Below are 21065 nucleotides of genomic sequence, written 5' to 3'. Positions count from 1 at the left end.
ATCCAGGGTGAAGGCAAGGCGGGTGCCTTGGGTCCAGGAGGTGGGATTCCGTGGGCTTTTAGGGAGAGAAAAGGAGGTGGGAAGGCCGAGGCCGCCTCTGCAGGGCAGCCTGTTCTTCAGACACAGTCATTGGCCTGGTGACCAAGGGACCACACAGCAGAGGGAAGGACGGACATGACTGCACTGTGGCCACTGCTGGGTCTGCATGGGAGTCTATCCTCGACTCAACGGTCAAACTGGGCAGGGCAGAGGAGCAGGAGTGGGGAGAAAGGGTCTTCAGCTTATAATGGATGCAAAGCTGCAAAACTCGGCCGCCTGGCTTCCTCCACTGCCTCTGGCCGGGAGCAGGGGGCTCGGCCTCAGTGTCTGCTGCCCCCTCCCTCCCAACAGTCCACGGGGCCTCAGACTTGGAGCGGCGGAAAGTGCTGAGGGTCAGGCCCCCGGCCCCGGGCCAGGTTCCTAAGAGGAAAGTCGAATGGGTGGCTGGGGGCCTGGGAAGCATGGGCGTGGCCAGTGCCCCGAGATGGGGGAGGGCACGGGGATGGGACGGGGGTGCTCCGTCATGTGGCCCAGGAGATGGCCGCGCTGTGCTCCTTGGCCTTCATGCGGAGGGCCGCGATGCTCGACGTCTTGCGGTCTGGCTCACCGTTGAGCTCGTAGCCGTTGAGGCCCGGGTTGAGGCCCGCGGCTCCAAACAGGCTGCCCATGTGCGTCTGGCCCACGTGGCTGCCAGCCCCAGAGACACCCAGGAAGTCGGTGACGCCGCTGGCCCCAGAGCCGGGGGGGTGAGCGTGAGGGGACATGCAGGCGGGCACAGGGTCACAGGGGACCACGCACGCGGGCACCGGTGAGGCAGCCCCGTTGTTGCTGATCCAGGACGGGTTCTGAATCTGGGGAGAGGGGAGGCAGAGATGTCACAGGCTGGCGGGGGCTGGGGTGCGGGAGTACATCGGGGCTTTCCCCTCCCCCACGGACGACCTCTCCTCACTTACGAGCCCACCCTGATGATGAAACCATTCCGGAGCGTTTGCTTGGGAGCCTCTCAAAACCTTTATGGCCATCTAGCCCCTTAGGAGCCTTTGGCTTTTAGGCTCTGGCTCCTCTGTTCCCAGGGCCAGGCGAGCGAGCGGCAGACAGAGGTTCCGTTTTAAACTTGAAATTTCATCAAGCGTCTAGTGAAAGGGCTGTCCTGGGGACACAGCTCACCAGCTGAGGGCAGCCCGCAACTTAAAGGCAGATGCAGACTTTGTCTCTGCATCCGTGGACCGCTAGGGTCAGCGACTGTCTCACTCGTCTCTGGCTCTTCCCCAGGCCTGGCAGGCCCTCGAGACTTGATAGACGGGAGCTGACGTGAACCCAGAGAGCTCTGGCACTGGGAACATGGGCTGTGGGCTTGCAGGCTGTGGTGTGGAGGGGATGGGGTGGACAGCGGGGGCCTTCCAGGGGCTCGAGCCCTTGAGGCTTCAGAAGTAACTTCCGGGACTGAAAGGGCTGCCTCAGGAGGTGGTGAGGGGAGGGATGGAGCCGGGCTGGGGGTGGGGTGAGGTGGGGGGGCACATGGAAGGTGTTCAGGCAGCAGGTGGGGTCGACCTGGACATGTTGTCTTCTATCTGTGCAGCTGTAATCCCTTCCCTCCCCAGCTTCCACCTCTGGACCCATTTTCCTCTCAGCGTTTATGGGGAGATAGAACTGGGGACTCAGCCAAAATTACATCCCTCCAAGTGTCCAGGCTGCCTGACTTTACTCACACTACTTCTTGTCCCTTTGCATCCCACTGAGGACTCAAATGCCCCAGGACGAGGGAATGACTGACAGCCATGGAGGAATATGGGAGAAGATGGGACAGACTCCTGGGAGAGCCGTGAACACGCAAAACAACCTTTCTGAAACTGGATAAGTCACAAAGCACTTTTGCACAATCTAATTTAGACCTTCGAACAACCTCTAAAAGAGTTGAGGCAGATGCTTTTTAAAGCCCAATTCACAGGTGAAGAAACCGAGGCTCAGAGAGCTTGTGACTTGCCTGTAGCGAGAAAGCGCTGGAGCTGGGATGACTAAGGACTCCATGTTCATTCCAGCCCTGCCTCAAGGCCTCCAGGCTTTAGGACCCCTCTCCTAGGAAACACTCGGAGTGGCTCCCGGGGGCCCGGAGGCCCCCCTGGCCTTCAGCAAAGCTTCCTCGGTTCTGATGCTCACAGCGCAAGTGGCCAAAGTGGCAGAAGAAAACGCCACTCTCACCGCCCCGGGCTTCCTTCCCTAAAGTCCAGCCAAGGCTGGGTCAACACTTACGTCGGACAGAAGGAGCTCCGGGCCTCCCACATTCTGGAGGAACGCACACGCCCGGAATGGGCCCCGAGTCCTCTTTCCGGGGACGGTGCCCCTTCTCAGAGCGTGAGGGGCTGGGGACAGGCACGTACCTGGGCATAGTTCTCCGCTCGGGTGAGGAGGGGCAGCTCGTAGGCCGTGGAGAAGTGGGTTCGAACCTGCTGCATCTGCCCAAAACGCTCCCTCTTCCTCCACTTGGCCCTCCGGTTCTGGAACCAGACCTGCAGGACAGAGCAGTTGTCACGGGGGTCAGGCCAGGAGCTGGAGGCCCCGCCTTCGGGCAGTGCCAGCCTTTCCCTTGAGTCTCACCAGTTGCAGTGTAGGGTCGAGGCCATGGGGGTACAGGTAATGTGTCTGCCTCGGCCTTTATCCTCAAGAGTTTACAATCTAGAATGATAGACGTTGAGAGCCTGGAAGGCACTTTATTCCAGTTTATCATGTGGGCCTGATCTTGGGCCAGTAGCTTCATTTTTCTAAGCTTCAGAATCTAGAGCAGGCAAGTGTCACACACACAAAACACACGCCACTAGTCATCTTAGCGGTCATCTAACCAACCCCAACATGGGGGGCGGCCTGATCCACTGGGGCCACAGACTCCTGGGGAGAATCTGATAAGAGCTGTGAGCGCTCACCCAGAAAATCATTCTCTTGGACGATTGCACACATGTGGTTTGCCATCATTTTCCAAAAGGTCTGGGCTTCCTGGGACCTCTCCACCCAGGTTCAGGATTCCCACTTCCTGAATCCTCTGTGCAGACTTCTGTCGGAAAGAGTCTCCCGGCTCAGAACACCCTGGGTTAAAGATTCTCTGGGGGACAGGGGTTCCGTCGGGCTCCAGAGGCAGTCAGGGACGGCTTTGCGGAGGGAAGGCTGGGGCTGGGCTCCGAGTGCTGGCTGGAGGGACGGAAGTCCAGGCCGAGTTTAGAAACAGCAGGGCACACTCAGGAGACCTCGGGAGGCCACGCTGCCAGTTGGGGGAGTGATGGGAGGGAAAGGACCATGGAGGTGGGAGCCAGATTGTGGGGGGCCTCAAATGCCAGGTGGAGGGGGTCGCCACGGTGCCTCGAAGAGAGGCAGCTGCTGCAAAATCTCAGGCTGACGAGTAGCCTGGTGCCGAGGAGGAGAGGAGGCCCGCCTGGCACTGAGCATGGGGGTGGGGTGTTGGCGTGACCTGACCAGGTACTGCATGGGGAGGGCGGGCTCTGAGTCAGGTGTGTGAGCCAGGGTCTCTGGCCATGGGGGTGGAGGTGGGGTGGGTCCTTTTCCTTTTGCAGGAGCAAAGTTTCTGGCAGGCTGAGAACTTTCCTAAGGCTCAGGGGCAGGAGCTCGTCTTGGGATCTGTCACTCCTGCCAGTGACTTGGGATCTGGGGAGGGGGTGACGGGGACGGGGGAGGGTGGGAGAGGGGGAGTGAGCAGGGCTCAGCTTCCAAGCCAGAAAGGGCTTCAAGCTGAGTCCAGGGCAGACCTCTGAGCTCCGTGGAGGGAGATTCCTGGCAGCTTGATGTGCACCTACCCGCTGCTGACTGAGGTGCACGTGGGCACACCCCGAACAGCACACCGCCCCCGCCAGCAGTCTTGCTGAGAGCATGGAGCTTCCTCGGACGAGGGGGAGGGAGCTGGGCCTGAGGCCTGGACGGATTCACCATGCGGCAGCATAGAGGCTGCTCGCCCATGGGTGCCCACTGGGGTGCCTGGCATAACCACTGGCCTCAGTTTCTCCATCTGGAAAATGGGGCCAATATCTGTGCTGACCTCTTTCCAGGGGTGGTGCCTCTGAGGGCAGCAGGTGAGCTAGATGGGAAATGCTGTCACAGAGTTTTTAGAGTACTTCACACTTGTTTATCTTATAGCTCCTGACCTTCCTTGCTGTCTTTTGCTAGAAGAAAGAAGTCAGAAAAGACGGGGTGGGGGGGGGGTGTTGTGTGTGGCCCATGTTAGTGTGCGGAGAGTGGGGGTGAGGAGGGAGGGTGAGGCTGCAGCTCGTCCCAGTACACAAGCATGAGTGTCACACACACACACACACAGAGCGCTGCTGGCATCTCTTTCAGCATCACTCTGTTTCCTGTCTTGACTCTGGTGTAGGAGAGGCGCTCTCCTGGGTCCCCCACCCCCACCCCCGGAGCCGGCCCTCTCTTGGGCTGGAGTCTCAGCCGCTGCCCCACAGCCTCCCGGGGCTTCCTGTCCTCCTGGGGCTCCTGGGGTCCGGGCCCAGGCCGCCCACTGGGAGCCAAGGGCAGATCGGGTCTCCTCTCTGTGCCGCTGAAATGGGATCCCCCTTTATCGGTGGTCTGGAATGGGGGACTGGGGGCAGGATGAGAGAATGAATCAGAGGCGCTTGTTTTCATTTCATGTTTAATTTCCTGCAGGCTTAGCTCAGTCTTTCCGCTCCTTCCTCAGCCCCCCAGGGTTCTCTGAGGGGGAGGCCAGCGGGAGGGGAGAAGCCCACTGGAGGCATCTAGATATATGACTGCTTTCTTTCTTTGAGGCCGAGGAGAAGGCTAGAAAAAGGTGACGTGTCTGCCACTGGGGGGTTGCTGTTGAGTCTCTGTGGACTCGGTCCCGTGGTGGGATCCAGAGGTGCTGGTGGAGGTGACACGCAGGCGTGGGCTGGGCTGGGAGGGACACGGATGGGGAAGGAGGCAGCCCAGTATCCTGCACGGGGTGGGGGGGCCTGGGGTTGAGGGGAGGAGCAGAGTGGGGGGAGACGGAGTGCGTGGTGGTGGCTGGAGGTGAGCGCGGGGTAAGAGGCGGGGGAGAGGGGAGACCTGGGTTCTCCGGGAAGATAGATGAGCCCGGGGGAGAGGCAGCTGAGAGAGCACTGTCTTGGGGAGGGAGTGGAAGAGGGTCAGGCTGAGGGATTTATTTGAAGGCTAAAGATGGAGATCGTGGGAGGCGGCACAGCTGCGTGGAGCAGGCCGATGGGAGAAGAGCTGCCCACCTCCACTCTCTCCTCCGGGTCTTTCCTCCCTGGGCCTTACCCTGCATACAAGGCTGGAGGTTTTCTGCCCAGACGAGGCTTAAGCTAAGTCAGCCTCCTGGTCCTCGGCCTCCTCACACCTCAATCGGGTGGCGGCAGGGGTATCCTCGCGGGCCCCTTCTGTGCTCACATCCAAGGGTCCTGAGACTCAGAGCATCCTTCCACTTCTGACCCTTGGGGCCTGGGGCTGTGACAGCTGCCCCCGTAGGTGCTCCGTGCCTCAGGCTCTGTGGCCCTAGGCCTGTCTCCACTGTGCAACCCCAGAAGGAAGGGGGACTGCAAGGCCCAGGACCACCCTGCTTCCAGCCCACCCCAGCCCGGGCCCGCTCAGCACAGGCCTCTCCCCGAGGAACCAACCATCTTGGCAGGGTCCTTGCTAACCGCAGCCCATGTTGGGCCAGGGCGGGGTGGCCCGGCGCAGGGAGGCCTCTGTCTTATTTTCTTCAGACACCAGCTGCGGAGACTGGAGTCCCAGACAGCAGGGAGAGGCCCCTGCAGCCCCCTGGAGCGGGGCCAAGCCCCGGGCTTCTTCCCAGGAAAGGTCCATCTCGGGGCCCCCATCACCCCCTCCCTGTCCCCACTGCCACTCTACGCCAGGCACCTGGCTTCCCACCAGCTGAGCACGGGCCCTAAACAAACTCAGCAGAGGCAAGCAGGGAGATCCATCCCCACATCCCCCATCCCTGGGGCACTGCCAGGCTCAACCCAGAGGTCTGACATACATGACAGTCCCACCCACCCTGCTGCCTTTATACAAAGAAAAGTCTCAGAACAACCTGGCATGTGTCCTGCTACAGCAAACTAAAGTAAAAGAAGCACTGGGCTGGAACTCAGGGTCCCACGTTCTATTCTCAGCACTGCCACTGAATCACCTTTCCTGAGTCACCTGATCACAGGTGATCGCTTCCTGCCTCTGGGCCTCTTCTTCCTTGATATCAAATGAGAGGACCAGGTGATCCTTTCCAGCACGAGCATTCTATACTTCTATGGCCCTTCCCTTAGATGATAAGATATGCACACATTAGAGTTTCCCTTTCTGCCTTGGCTGCCAGGAAGCTCAGGGTTGAAATTTGCGCTCAGTGGCAAATATGATCCTGAGTCTAGATCTTTGACATAAATACCTTCCCATTTCATGACTTTGTTCTTGTTCTTAGATGAAAATAATAAACCTTTAATTGTAAGCTGCCCCAGCTCCTTTTTGCAAGTAGGCATAAATGTGTGTGTGTGTTTGTGTGTGAGTGTGTGTCTGTGTGTGTGTATGCAGGGAGAGCGCTCCAGTTTAGCACTCCATTGTGGTGCCTGAAAAATGTAAAACGTACCCCAGTGTCATTTCCATGTGTTGTACTAGAAGGACCATCCTTCTTTTGATACTAAGTGAATTTTACTTCTTGGCACCCCTGTCCATTTGTTAGGGACACACACGTGCGCACACATGTGCACACATGTGCACTGCACAGAAAATGAATGGTTTGCTTCACACAAACACAGCATCTACAGGAATGCCCCATAACAGCCACCGGCTCTCCACCTACTCCTTTAGCTCCTCCCAAATCCATTGGCTGAGCTGAGGCCAGATGCTGTGGCTCCTGTCCAGACTCTTGAGGCACCAGGAAGTCGCATGACTCAGGTGGGACAATGGGTGTGAGAAGGTTTCTGGAATCACAGTGAGGCCTCAGCTGCCCTGCCTTTCTTCCCCAAACACTTACTGCGAACTGGAGAGGAATAAACCGGGAAGCTTGTTTTTGGGAATTTACAGATAAACGACCTGACTGTTCAGAACGCCCTCGGGTTCCTGCTGTTTCTGGATGGCTGTGTATTCACTGACAACTACCAGTGCCTTTTCACATTAGCCATTTTATTTTATTTTACTCTATTTTATTATTATTATTTTTAATTTTTGGCTGCGCCGCATGGCATGTGGGATCTTAGTTCCGCAACCAGGGATCTAACCCGAGCCCCCTGCAGTGGAAGCGTCGAGTCTTAACCACTGGACCAGCAGGGAAGTCCCCCACATTAGCCATTTTAGATGAAAACGTGTCTGGACCGTATTACAAATGCCTCTGCCTTTTTAAACAGAGCATGGTTGAGACTGATGAACATTTTATTGATGCCTTAGAAACACTGCTGAAGATTCTCTAGTGAACAAATGCAAGAGAAGGTGCCCTTGGGGTCTGCGAAGTAACAGGGCTTTTTGTCCTGGTGCTGAAAAGACCTGAGCAGAGCTGTGCTGAGCTGATCTGAACTGTGCTGCTTGTTTTAAAAAAACTCCTCTTTGCTCTGAAGCTGTTGATTTCCACAGCCCACAGGAGGGGGAAAATAGCTATCTGCCAACACCTGGTTTGCTGTTTCTAACATGCCCTGGGTTGGAAAGGCAGGCTGAACATGACGTTTATTCTGTGTTACGCTGAAGCTGTGTCTGGGGTACTTAGAGGACTTTGATTCCTTTCTGGTTCTTTCTCTGCTGTAATTTCATGCAGGGAGGGAAGACACACCTCTGTGGTCAAAGGAGGTCAGTTGGTCCACGTATGTTTATTTTTTGCCTTTGTTGCTCTGAGTTCGGCCTTCTCTAATTGGTAGGAATACAGTGTTGAACAACAGACAGTACCTGCCCTCAAGGAGCTCATATTCCAGTGAGAGGAGACAAACAGATAAAATATTTTAAGCCGTCATAAATTCTATAAAAAAGATAAAATAGGACAATGTGGTAGAAGCTGACCTGGTTTGCTTGTGTTGTTTTGTGTTAATTTGGGTTGAGTTGTGTTGGGTTGGGTTGGGTTGAGCTGTGTTAGGTTTTGTTGTGTTGTGTCGGTTTTGGTGGGTTCTGTTACTGTGTTGAGCTGTGTCATGTTGTGTTGGGTTGTGTTGAGCTGTGTTGGGTTAGGTTATGTTGTGTTGTGTCGGCCTCTGTTGGGTTGCATTGAGCTCTGTTGGGCTCTGTTGGGTTGAGCTCTGTTGGTTTACGTTATGCTGTGTTGTGTTGGGCTCTGACAGGCTGTGTTGAGCTGTGTTGAGTTCTGTTGAGCTGTGTTGGTTTAGGTTATATTGTGTTGTGCTGTGCTGGGTTGTACTGTGTTGAGCTGTGTTGAGTTCTGTTGAGTTGAGCTGTGTTGGTTTGGGTTATGCTGGGTTGTGTTGAGCTGTGTTGGGTTGAGCTGTGCTGGTTTAGGTTATGTTGTGTTGTGTTGTGTTGGGCTCTGCTGGCCTGTGTTGAGCTGTGTTGGGTTGAGCTGTGTTGGTTTAGGTTGTGCTGTGTTGTGTTGTGCTGGGCTCTGCTGGCCTGTGTTGAGCTCTGTCGGGTTGTGCTGGGTTGAGTGTTTTGGTGGTCGGGTGATGGTGGCGGCCCCTTCTTTAGCCATGGTGGTCGGGAAGACTTCTCAGAGGAGGCATACTGAGTTGGAACCTGCAAGATGGAGGACGAGGCAGCCATCCTGGGCAAAAAGAAGATCTGGGTTGTCTCTGTTTCTGCCCACTGGGCTGCTACGGATGTATTTAAGTTCGTCCTGTTTCCTTTCTAAGAGATAGGCCTTCCAGAGCAGAGACCAGTTACCTTCTCCTTCATGAAAGGGCCTGGACTCCCACACTACGTAGAACTTAGAAGTACAGCTTACAGGCGTCCTGCCCGTCCACTGGGAGCTTCGCCCCAGCTCCAACCAGAGCAAGAGGCCAGACAGTGAAGTGAGTGAAAGCCGACTTGCTCTGGTTGGAGCCGGGGCGTGAGGGGTGGGCTCCTTGCACCGAAGTGGAGAAAGCCCTGGCGTGACCGGGGACAGTCAGGCGGTCCCAGCTCCGGCCACCATCCCAAGGGCAGGCCCTGCTCTCCCGCGCCTTCCCAGGCGCCTTCACTGACCTGCACGCGGGCCTCGGTGAGGTCGGTCCTCATGGCCAGCTGCTCCCGCGCGTACACGTCGGGGTAGTGGGTCTTCTGGAAGACTTTCTCCAGCTCCTCCAGCTGGTAGCTGGTGAAGGTCGTTCGGTTCCGCCGCTTCTTGCCCTTGTTGCTCTCGGAGTCCGCCTTCTCCAGTGGGCTGGGGAGGTCGGTGCTGGCCCGGTCCTGGGGCCCCTTCACCCCAGCCTCCTTCACGCTGAGGTAGCTGCTGTCCATCCCCACGGTGTCAGAGTCGGGCGGCAACTCTGGCTCACCCAGGGAGCTCTCTTTGGCTGAGGGGGGAGGAAAGAAGGTCAAAAACCAGTGGCTGAACCAAGCATGAGAGGAGGGAGGGACCGGGGAGCCATCCCTTGCCTTTGCCCTCTCAGGGAAGTATTGGATGCAAGGTCAGGAGGCCCAGGTTCTAACCCTGGCTTGCCATTAACATGCTGTGTGACCTTGGGCGAGTCTCTGACCCTCTCTGTCCTCATCTCAGCATGGGCTCCTTTCCGCACCAATGTCCTATGACTCTGGGTCAGCCAATCTGACCTCTATAACATTTAATCTCCACCCCACTGACCCTGGGCTCCTCCCTCTAGAAGGACTCCCTTTGCCAGCACTTCTTCGGGCGTCGAGGTTGCTGACTCAGTGCCTCGGACTCCCAGAGTGGGAAGGAAAACTCAGTCAGCAGCCATATCTGGCCCAACTGGGCTTGGAGTGAGGAGGAGAGGCCCCGCCTTTCCTGGCCTGGTCCTGTTTGGGGTTCAGCAGGGGCTCTGGAGACTCTGCCCAAGAATCCAGCGCTGAGGGGTCCTGTCCCGGCACCCTCCACACTGGTCTCACCTATTTTCCAAGTGGTGACCTGCCCCTCCAGGTGGGGGGGCATGTTTACTAAGGAAGTGGGGCACCTCCCCCTGACACGCCCAGGATGCTGACACGGGGGACCCAGCAGACTTACACAAAGCTCACGGCCCAGGCCCACAGCCACTGCTGTCTAACAGAACGGGGCTCTGCCCGCTGATTCCCGGATGCTCAGAGCTGCAAAGGACCAGTCAGCCCACAAGGGTCAAGGGTGGAGCGGGAAGTAGCTGTCCAAGTCCAAAGAGCCCAGTTAGCACCCTGGGCACACACTCGCCTCAGGGCAGGGGTCAGAGCACAGGCTCTGGAACTGGCACCAGGGGTGTGAGTCCCAGCTGGGTGCTTTGGACAGTTCACCTAACCTCTTTATGCCTCAGTTTCCTCCTCTATAAAATGGGGATGCGGAATCCTGTAGGATCTTCCTCACAGGGTAGTTGTGGGATTAAAAAGGCTGACACACAGAGCACTCGGCGTGGTCCCGGCGAGGCAGCCTTCTGCCCGTATCATTAAGTTACTCCCAGTTCTGGTCTAGACTTGTGAGCAGAAGATTCTGACCCTGGAGAAGTCCTCCAAGTGGGCAGGCCCTCCCTGGAGGCCCCAAGCGCAGGAGCGTGTGCACATGCTGTGGGGAGGGCGCTGGACTGGTGTCTGGAGACAGGGGTGTGAGCACCTCTCTGAGCCAAATTCCATTGACTGTGACTCTTGTAGAGTGAAATAACATACAGGATTAATAAGACATGTGTGGGGAGCATTTGACAAAACCTTTCACATGCGCAAGCTCTGATTATGACAAGGATTTGTGGTCGGTGTGAGCACCAACCACTCTGACCCTCGGTCTCCTCTTCTAGGAAGAGATCTGAGCAGCGGGCATTAAGTCAGGACCATGCCTCTAGCCCAGGTCTCTTAACCCTGTCCGGGTCCTAGGGCCGAAGCTTCAGGTTCAGTCTCGCCCCTGGCTTTCTGTGTACACTGGGGGCTCTCTTACTGCTGGGGAAGCTGAGAGGGACGTTTTGCTCTCTGTCATTCTCACCTCCCTCTTCAAGGCACTGAGGAAATCGGGGTGGAGGTGAATGCCCAGAGTGGGCCTGGAAGCAGCTTTGGGAGGCTGTTCTTGAGGGCCACTGGCAGCGTCGATACCAGCAGGGTGGGGGGCTGACCCTCAGGCATCACATATGACACCCACGTAAGCCCAGACACAGGCAGACCGCCACGGCTTTGGTGACAGCATCATGCAAGCTGCAGCTGGCAGCCGGGCCAAGAGCTTTCAGCAAAGATATTTATCTTCCTGGCAGACAAATAAGTTTTATGTTTTGGGTTTTTTTTTTAAGGAGAAGAAATCCCACCCAGCCTCACCAAAAATAAACATCTCTGTTATGCAACTTCCTGGAGGCTAGACTTGGGAGGGGGGGCAGCCCCTGCCCCCTCTGCCCTGGCACTGCTCCCCAGGCCCCATCCCATGACCCCGTAGACCCTTACCGTATCCTCTGGCCTTCAGCCTGGGATCGGGACCACCCCACACAACAGCAGGGGCTGGGCCATGCAGGGGAAGCTCCATGTTATAAAAAGCAAGTGTTGGTAGGGACCAAACTCCTCATGTTAAGTCAGGGGAAACTGAGGCCAGAGAGAGCGGGAAATGTGCTCTCATTAGCGACAGGGTGCAGCCTCTCAACCCTTGGTTGGTCCTTTACTCCTACCCATGGTCTCGCGGCCTCTCCTGGGGAGAGAGGTAGGACCAGAAGGAATCCAGGGGCCTCACATAACCAAGAGGCTTGGTCTGCGCATCCTGGGGTCAGAAGGACCAGCCCCAGAGGAGGAGAGAGTGCGGATGTGGCCTCTGGGAGAAGCTCCCCAGCGTGGGCTGGTTCCAGGCTCAGCTCGGGGGGAGGCGGCAGAATGTCCAGTCTTCCAAGAAGAGGAGTAAGAATCCAGGTTCCCCCCCTCCAGCCACCCACTGGGAGGGAGCGAGTGGGTCAGGAGTGGGGAGACAGCATGGCGTGTGCAAAGACCACCAGACCGAGAGATGGGAGATCTGTTCGCAGTCCCGGCTCTCCCAAAGTCTGCCTGAGACTTCAGAGGATGCCTTTTATGTCCCAGAGCCTCATCTGCACACGGGAGCAGGCACGCCCTGTCTGGTGTCACAGCTTTGGCCCCGTGGAGTAAGTCGCCCTCCCGTCTTAGGGACCAGTGGGACCTTCCCCTTGGGATCTGGAGTGGGGAGAAGAGGGGAGAGGATGGGGCCATGTCTGTCCAGGCAAATGTCAGCTCACTGGAAAGGCTTAGAGATGAAGGAATTCTGGCAAAACTGAGGTTTCTCTGGTCCTTGAAGAGGGAAGGAATCTTCCAACTCTCCATCTTGATTATTATCATCTTGCTTTAAATTCTGAGGTTGGGCCCCTCGTTTAGACAACAAAGGAAAATTCCCCAAGGTTCTGACCCAACTGGTCAGAACGACAAGCCAAGGAAGTCCCTCTCAGGTGCTCAGGGCATCAGTTTCCACCTGCTGCCACCCCACAGCATCTCTACAAAGTGCTGTCATCCAGGCTTTGGTGACAGAGAGCTCACTGCCCCCAGGACAGCTGGACCATCTGTCCTTAGGTCCAGCCCGTCTCCTGTAGGGTCTGGCTCATTGGTCCTGGTTCAAAACGTCCCGGGGCCTTTCCCAAGCCAGCCCTGCGGACATCTGGAGACGGCTGCCACGCCTCTCGTCTTCCATCCTCCTGAGTAAATAATTACAGTTCCCACCGCTCTTCTGCAGGAGGTCCTGAGTTTAACAGGCCTGCCTGAGACAGGTGATGGGACAGGTGATGGTGTTGGGCTCTGGGCAAAGCCAGCAGATCGCTCTGCAACTAGATGATCCAGAGGGTCCGGGTGGAGACTTGGTACCGTGGCCCGAGGCCTGGCGCTGGTCAGGGTCCAGCTCGCTCTGTGACTCCCTCCTCAAGACAGCCACTGAAAACGGGGCCCGAGACTCAGGCTGAATTACTCCTGAACAAAGGAAAGCACTGACCTCCTTGGTCTCCCTCACCCCCACCTCTGTCCACCTGCCTGGAATGTCCCTTTTTTTCCAGCTGACCTCCAAGGTCCAATCAAGCACCAGCTCCTCCAGGAAGCCCTCGCAGACTGGGGCAGTCATACAGACCCCGCCATCCAATTACTGACTGTGTTTTCGGACTAGTATATAATCAAACCCCAAATGTCCAGCTCCTCCTAGAGAATCAGTTCCCTGTGGGCTGGGACCTCATGCCATTCGTCCTTTCTCAGCCCAGGATAGGACAGGCAGCAGACAGGAGGAAGAGGTTACTGAAGAATCAACGAACCATTTCTAACAAACAAACATTACTGAGCTCTCACTCTGTCCAGCTACCTCTGTGCACCTACTGCGTGCCAGGACCTATAGGGTACGTGCAGAGATGTTTGTTGAATGAACACATCCCCGTAAACACTGAGGAGAAAGGTGGCGATGATACGTGAGAAAAATGCCCGTAGTGATGAACGCCTCCATCAGAGGCTGAAACAGAAGGGGGAGGTGAGACCACCGAGGGAGAGAGGAAAAGACGGAGGACGGAAGGAGGGAGGGAAGCAGGAAGGAGGGGAGAAAGACCAGGCAGACATGAAGGATGTCTCCACGCAGCAAGCAAGAGGGTCAGGGAGGCAGGAAGAGAAGCACAGAGATGGGCTTCACGGAGCGCGGCTCCGGAATTGAAATGCCCAGGAAGCCCAGTCCAGCATCTGCCAGGAACCAGCTCTGCATCCATCGCGCTGCTATACTGGGACAGAGAAAGGCCACTGGGATCTCCCAGCTTGCCCCGCTGCTGGGCCCACCTTCTTGAGACCCAATAGCATCCGGCACTGGCGTGAAGCTGAGCAGCAACAGAGCCCCTTTGGGTCCAGGCCACCTGCCTCCCTGGCTGGCTTCCCCCCATCCTCCCTGGGGCAACCCCCTGTGGACTCTGGCCTGGTGCTATGCTGACACCCCGCCCAGAGTGGGAAGGGATCCCTGGGCGGGCTTTGTCCCAGGCTGTGTGGCCCAAGACAACGTAATTGCAAGCTGCAGCTTCCCCGAGAATGTCTTGATCTGGAAATAGGTCCCAGGCTACCCAGAGGAGTCAAGTAACGTGCACAGAACCCCGTGAGTCATCCTTGCCTGCCCCGAGGCAGGGACGCTGGCCCTTCAGACAACCCCAGGCAAAGACTCCCATCGACCACTTCTGATGAAGTGGGAAGCATTCTTCGGTTCGAGGTTATATTCTCCATCAGAACCACAGAAGGCCCTTGGGCCTCTGCCTGAACTCCCCTGGGGAGGAGGCCTGGCCTCTTCTGGGAGCCACCTGGTCTGCTGCCGGACAGCCCTGGCTGTTGGATTTCAAGAAATCCAACGAGAAACGGGAAACCTTTCTTCATTCCCTTAACCTCTAGCCACTCGTCCCGGTTCAACCCTAGGGTGTCACTCTAGACTAACTTTTTTTGACATGAAAGGCCTTGAAAGATTTCCAAAGGTGACCGTGATTTTTTTTTTCATGACTGCGATTTCAAGAGAATTTTTTTTATGGCTGTGATTTAAAGAGAATGAACTTCTGAAGCCATTTGGGGACAGGGTGCTGCAGGCCTGTGTGCGTATCCCTTCCGCGTGCACGGGTGTGCGCCCTCGGGCACGGGGCAGAAGCCTGCAGTTGCACGTGGGTGCGGGGAACATGTGTAGTGGCCTGCGGATAGGTCTGTGTAGCGTGCAGGCTCGTGTGGTCAAGGGCAGGCACACAAGTGGCACGTGTGTGCCTGCGGACGTGTGCTGTTGCGTGTGGGTGTGGGTGTGAACGTGACCCTGTAGATACACGCGGGTGGGTATGGACGTGGGTGGTGCGTGCGTGCGTGTGTGCGTGTGTGTGTGTGTGTGTACCCTTGCACATAGAGGGTCTAAGGGGTTTGAGTAATTTTATCCTCCGTGCTTTTGATTACATCTATTTTTCCTCCAAACATCTGCTTTGTGGGGGACACGCCGCTTACTCTGTTCTCGGGTGAGCCGGCCGCATGCCCTGTGGCAGTGTGCACACCTCCGATGCAACCTCCTTAAACAAAACAGGCCAGCGTGAGGCCCTTTCATGCTATTTAAAGGGCACTGACTAAGCCCACCGCTGTCCAAACAGCGGTGCGGGGGTGGGGGCAGAGGTGAAAGGTGAGCCATGGATTATAACCCCAGCCTACCTCATCTGCCGCTGGACTCTGTCCAGAGTTCAGCTTAGACGTCCCTAGTTTTAGCTCCAGGCCCAAGAAATAACACCAAAGGGGGAGCAGTAACTGGGGCGGCGTTTCAGCAAACATGCCTGGAGCCTATCAGCGCGTACCCAGTAGAGACGGACGGTGCTCCTGCCCTGGAGGAACTGCCAGTTTGTAGAGAGGAAGCTCAAGGGCTCAGGCCAGCCACCCACGAGGTGACTTAGGCACTCCTGTCACCAACATGCACCCACCCAAGCCCTAAATGTGCCTCTCAGAACAAGGAAAGTCCGAGAAACTGTCACAGATCACAGAAGGCTAAGGAGACATGAGGACTAAATGTGATGCGGTATCCAGGACAGGGTCTTGAAACAGTAAAAGGACATTAGGGAAAAACTAGTGAAATCTGATTAAAATGTGGAGCTTAGGTAGCAGTAACGTTAAAACTAAAAAAAGACGGGTAAAATATTTGAATGGGCGTTTCACCCAGGAAGATATACATGGAAATCAGCATGACGACCCCCTCAGTGTATTATCCACTCGGGATATTCAAACTAAAACCCCTTGAGATATGGCTACACACCTATTGCAATGGGAATAAAAAATCTGATGATACCAAGTGATAGTGAGGATATGAAGCACCCGGAACTCTCATTCTTTGCTGGTGGGAAAACACCGTGGCATTGTCTTGTAAAATTAAACACACTCGTATGGCTAGACCCAGAGATCCCACTGCTAGGCATTTGCCCTAAAGAAACAAAGACTTATTTTCATTGCAAACGTGTATGCAAATGTATATAGCAGCTTCGCTCCTCATCACGCCAAACTGGAAACAACCCAAATGTCTTTTAACAGGTGGAACAGCCATGCAGTGGGATGCTACAGAGGTAAAAGGAGCAAACTAGTGATACGAACAATGGCACGGATGACTCTCAAAGACAGCATCATGGTCTGTACAAGAAGTCAGTCTCAAAATGTATATAGTGCATGACTCTACTTATTTATCGCATGGTATTCTGGGGAAGGTAACAGTACTAGGATGGAGAACAGATCACTGGTTGCCAAGGGCCGGGGAGGGGGCAGGTTTAGACCACAAAGGGCTGGTGTGCAGAACTATCCTATCTCGTTTCCCAGTTGTGATGGTGAGTACGTGGGTCTGTACAGGAATGTGTTCAAATTCATAAAATAATACCCCCACATTTTAATTTTATACCATGCTGTTTTAAAAATTAAAAAATATGTAAACTATACAGAAAATTAAAAATTGGGTTTAAATATAGTAAAGAAAAACTAAGTAAGTAAAAAGTTTGTATGTCTTCACCCAGAAATCTCACTTCTAGGGATTTAAACTAAAGACAGAATTAGGGATGGGCACAAAGAATTAACTAGAGAGAAAGTTCATCATGGCATTATTATATGGAAAAACTGAAAATAACCAAAATATTCAATAATAGGAGATTGGTTAAATAAAGGACATTTCCATAACTGGAAGATCCTTCCTGATTTTCTTTATTCTGCAGACTGTTTCTCTCTTGGCATTTAATACACATTATTTTGTATCTATTTGCTTTTCCTTTATTTATTGTCTCTCTCTCTCCCTTCCATAAAACAGGGAATATATCTGCATATACTTGTTTTGTTTAGCCCTTTTGTTTAATGCCTAGTATCGTGGCTGGTATGCAGAAGGGGTTCAATAAACATTTGATGAAAAAGGAGTGAAACTGATGTGAAAGAACAGCATTTTAGTAACTGAAAGATGTTCGTGTTATAGTAAGTAAATCTCATTTTGAAAAAAAGGGGAGGTAGGGGTGGGGTACCTGTCCTTAGAAAATACTAGAGGTTTCCAGAGGTAAGAATACTGGTATCTGGGTTTTGTTCCTTTTTTTTTCTCGTCTGACTTAATTTTCTATTTGTCTTACCATGACCAGAAATGGCTTTTATCATTTTAAAATGCTATGTGGAAGCAGCGATTAGAATCCTGAGTGATGTCTGCTCTGGCAGGTGTTGGATTCGGCTGTGTGATGTGGGAGGTGGGTGTGAGCGCCACGGGGGAGCCGGGTGGAGGAAGGGTAGGGATGCTTCAGCAAAAGGCCCCTTTCGCGGTGGGGATCGGCCACTGTCCTCACAAACTGGGCCACCCCCCCCGCCGCCCCTTAACTCTGAGGCCTCTTGGATACTGGAGATTCCCAGAGCTCTGGCTTAAGTGTAGATCTCATTGGTTTCTCTGCCCTCAGACTCACCACCCTCAACTACAACCAGAGGGAGTGTCTAAAGCACACATCCCATCTAGTGTGAGCCTGTCTAGAGGCCCTCCACTGGTGCCCAGAGCCCTCATTAGGATGGTCAGATGGAATACAGGGTGCTCAGTTAAATTAGAATTTCAGAGAAACAGTTATTTTTTAAGTGTAAGTATGTCCCGAATATTGGATGGGGCATACTAATACTAAAACTTATTCATTATTTATTTGAAATTCAAATTAAATGGAGCGCCCTGGTTTTGTTGTTAGTTTTTTGCTAAATCTGCCAACTCTTCAAGTCAGGCTGACTGTGGCATTCAGGATTCCCCAGGTGGGACTGACACTGGTTCTCCTCACAGACTTACATCTTTCCACACCCCACCTCTGCACCTCGCTTCCGGTCCCACAGACCTGCCCTCATGCCTCCAGTACACTGCTCGAGCGGCTTCAGGCTACCCCATTCCTGCATATGTGCTCTTCCTTCTAACTGGAATGCCCTTCTGTCCCTCATGCATCTGGCTAACTCCTCCTCTCCCTGCGTATCTTCCTCTGTAAATTTTGTGGCTTTCCCCCCCTCGTTACATAGAATTATCTATGTTCTATATGGAAATTAAAAAAAAAAATCAAGACAGACCAAAAGAAGAAAACTGTAACACACAAACACAAAAGGGAAACATAATTTTTTTTTGGTACGTCTTTTTTTTTTTTTAACCTAACACTATCCTGTATGTCTTTCCATCCTATTCTATATTCTTCTACTACATCGTTTTTAGTGGCTGCATAGTATTTCACCACGTGGACAAACTATTTTATTTCATCAATCCTTTACTGTTGGGCACGTGGATCGCTGATTGTTTGAAATGATAACAGGCCTGGGATGAATATCCTTTCAGTTAAATCCCTTGATACTTTCATGGTAATTACCTTAGAAGAAGCTCCAGGAACTAGAAATACCGAGTTAGATCACAGTCACACCTTAAGAGCTCTGATAAATGTGTCTTCTAGAAATCTGCCAATTTCCTCCATGTGCCCACCTGCTTCAGGGCCAATACCAGTCATTATACTGTTTTTTAAAATCTTTGCCAGTGTGAAGGATAAAAGTGAAATCTTGTTTGAATTTACATTTTTTTATTACTAGTAAAGTTAACCTTTCATTTGTTGTATTTCTTCTTTGCCGAATTGTTTCTACTGGCTTCCAAGGTTCAGTGCAAGGCCGACCCCTTCTTCCTCCCTGACCCCGGGGGGCTGGGCTTACCTCTTAAACACTGGATTCTCTGCTCTAAAGCACTGGTGTGTGGTCCTGCTTCCCACTCCACTGTGAGCGGTTCGGAGCAGGGCCTCCCTGACGTACAGCTGGGTCCTGAGCTGGGCCCGGGCTCCTCCTGCCTTTGGTAGCGCCGGGGCAGCTCTGCACGCCCTGCTGAGGTGCTGGGGCGCCCATAGGAAAGGGACCCAAGGCCACGGGGCTGAACTCCGGAGCCGGGGGGCCTCGGTCCCTCAGCACACACTGCTGTGTGTGGGCCTTGCGGGATGGTGGGGCTCAGAGAAACCAGCCACGGGGCAGGGCATGAAGGGCCAAAGGTGGCCCCGCTGCTGCTAGGGGCCTGGGCAAACCTTTTAGTTTCTCTGCTTCCTCATGTCAACAAGTATTGCCGGATTTCCTGCCAGCGAGAGGAGAGAAGGGGTTATGGAGAAGGCGCAGCCCCTACAGGAAGCCAAGACTGAGGAGGAGTCGCGGGGCCCTGGGACGCCATGCGCACCCACAGGGCAGGTTCCCGGGTCCCTGCATAAAGGCTTTAGGCAGCACCCCCAATCCAGCATGATCAAGGCTGCAGTGGCTCACACTGGCCACCAGGAGGCACTGCAGTCCCAATTAAGTTCCTCGGGGCCAGAGGTGATGCCCCAGGGTCCGGCTTCAGATGAAGTTTCTCCCAGTTTGGTTAAAGGCACAGGCCCTCCCTGGGAGGGTTGGCCAAACAAGCAGTTATTCAGTCCTACTATGTGTCTGCCGCTGTCTCAGCCCTACAAGGGACACAGGGGTGGATGAGGTGGGTCCCTGCCCTTCCCCAAAGAGCTCTTTCCTCCTCTGGTTCTGAGGGTTTCCACATTCTTGAATTCAGAATTTCTTCAGCACCCTCGTTTTACAGATGGGCAAACTGAGGCTCAGAGAGAAGGAATCCATTGAATGTCACCACCACTGGGTGCCAGGCCTGACCTGAGCTCCTGAGTCCCCAGAGTCACCTCCCTTCGTGGAGACTCTGGGGAATCCTCGGTCTTCTAGCTACTTACAAGGGAGCCATGCAAATGCTGCCCACACCCAGGTTTGCCCAGGTGGCTGTCCACGCAGCTGGCGGATCTGTTGCCAGCTCTTCTGTGGGCTCTTGCCCAGGGAAGCGTCAGCAGAGGCGGGGGCTGCAGCCCCCTCCTCCATCACTCCACTCTCACACAGCTCTCTTGGTTCTTCCCACACACTGAGGTGGGGAGGTTTCCTGTGGTCCAGAGGATGGAGGGCGCCTCCCAGAACCAAGGAAGGAAAAGGAATTAGCACTGGGATGCTTCATGCTCTACCCAGTGCTAGCGCACCTGTCATGCCACCACGGCTGCTCTTCACAACAACCATGTGAAATATGCCCATTTGACAGCCCCAGAGACTGAGGCCAGAGGGAGGAAAGGACTTGTCTAAGAATACACAACTGGTGAGAGGCAGAGCTGAGGTCCGAGCCCTAAGCCTGCGGCAGTTCCTCTGGGCCCTCCTGGAGTGGATACCCTGTGTGGGGCTGGGACGGGACAGCCAGAAGACAGGGTCAGGGAGGAAGGGAAAAAGTGGGAGCCACAGGAGAATGGCTCCTCTCTGATGCCCCTACATCTGCCCCATCACATCCAACCTTCAGTGCTGGCCCTGATGAAACTGTCCTGATAGAACTTCATCGACCATCTGGGACCTCAAATGTGGACCCATGCCTTTTCCTGGGACCTTGTTTTCAGGGTCCCCTCCATCCCCCAGCTTACACCCAGCTAATTCTTTCTTGTTTTCTTTCGGACACCGGGTCTCAATTTGCATTTGTTCTCCGCTAAATACCAAAGTATTTCGAGGTAAAGAGGCATATGTCTGCAATTTACTCTTAAACGGTTCAGAAAGAAAGAATACGTATCTGTGTATAGGTATGTATATTGATACATACATATATACAAGAGAGATTGAGAGTGATAACACAAATATAGTAAAACGTTAAGATTTGGGGAATCGGTGTCAGGGGGATCTGGGAATTCTTTGTATTCTACATTTAACTTTTCTGATGTCTGAAAATATGTCAAAACAAAAAGCTTTTAAAAAGAAGAAGTATGCAGACAAACGGGAAGAAACCACTTTATCCAGGAATCCCAGTTCTGAAGCCGGCATTTGTCATAATTTGAACAGGACCCAGACCGGGGTTTAGTTAGCAACCTCCCCTCCTCCCCGTCACCAGCACTGTCCACGGCCTCTGCAAATGAGCTTGCACATTGGAATCAAAATCACAAGGCAGAAGCCAACTCTAGGAACAAACCTTGCTTCCCCAGCCCTATGGAAACCCACATTTCCATCCACGTAAGTAA

General features: G+C 54.1%; 1 protein-coding gene across 1 annotated transcript in view; it reads right to left on the bottom strand.

Moving 5' to 3' along the window:
• Positions 1-560: 560 nt before the first annotated feature.
• ALX4 (ALX homeobox 4) overlaps positions 561-21065 on the bottom strand; it is a gene marked incomplete at both ends in the record, with an annotated part of 39814 nt that continues 19309 nt past the window's right edge. Inside the window, 3 exons of the mRNA XM_079929303.1 lie at positions 561-890; positions 2418-2546; positions 9151-9461. Of these exons, the coding sequence (XP_079785429.1) occupies positions 561-890; positions 2418-2546; positions 9151-9461 (770 nt within the window). The remainder of the gene's footprint in view (positions 891-2417; positions 2547-9150; positions 9462-21065) is intronic.

This window comes from Stenella coeruleoalba (genome assembly GCF_951394435.1).
Source record: "Stenella coeruleoalba genome assembly, chromosome: 8".
In the NCBI taxonomy this organism is placed as follows: domain Eukaryota; kingdom Metazoa; phylum Chordata; class Mammalia; order Artiodactyla; family Delphinidae; genus Stenella; species Stenella coeruleoalba.
This window is presented reverse-complemented; position numbering and strand designations above follow the sequence as displayed.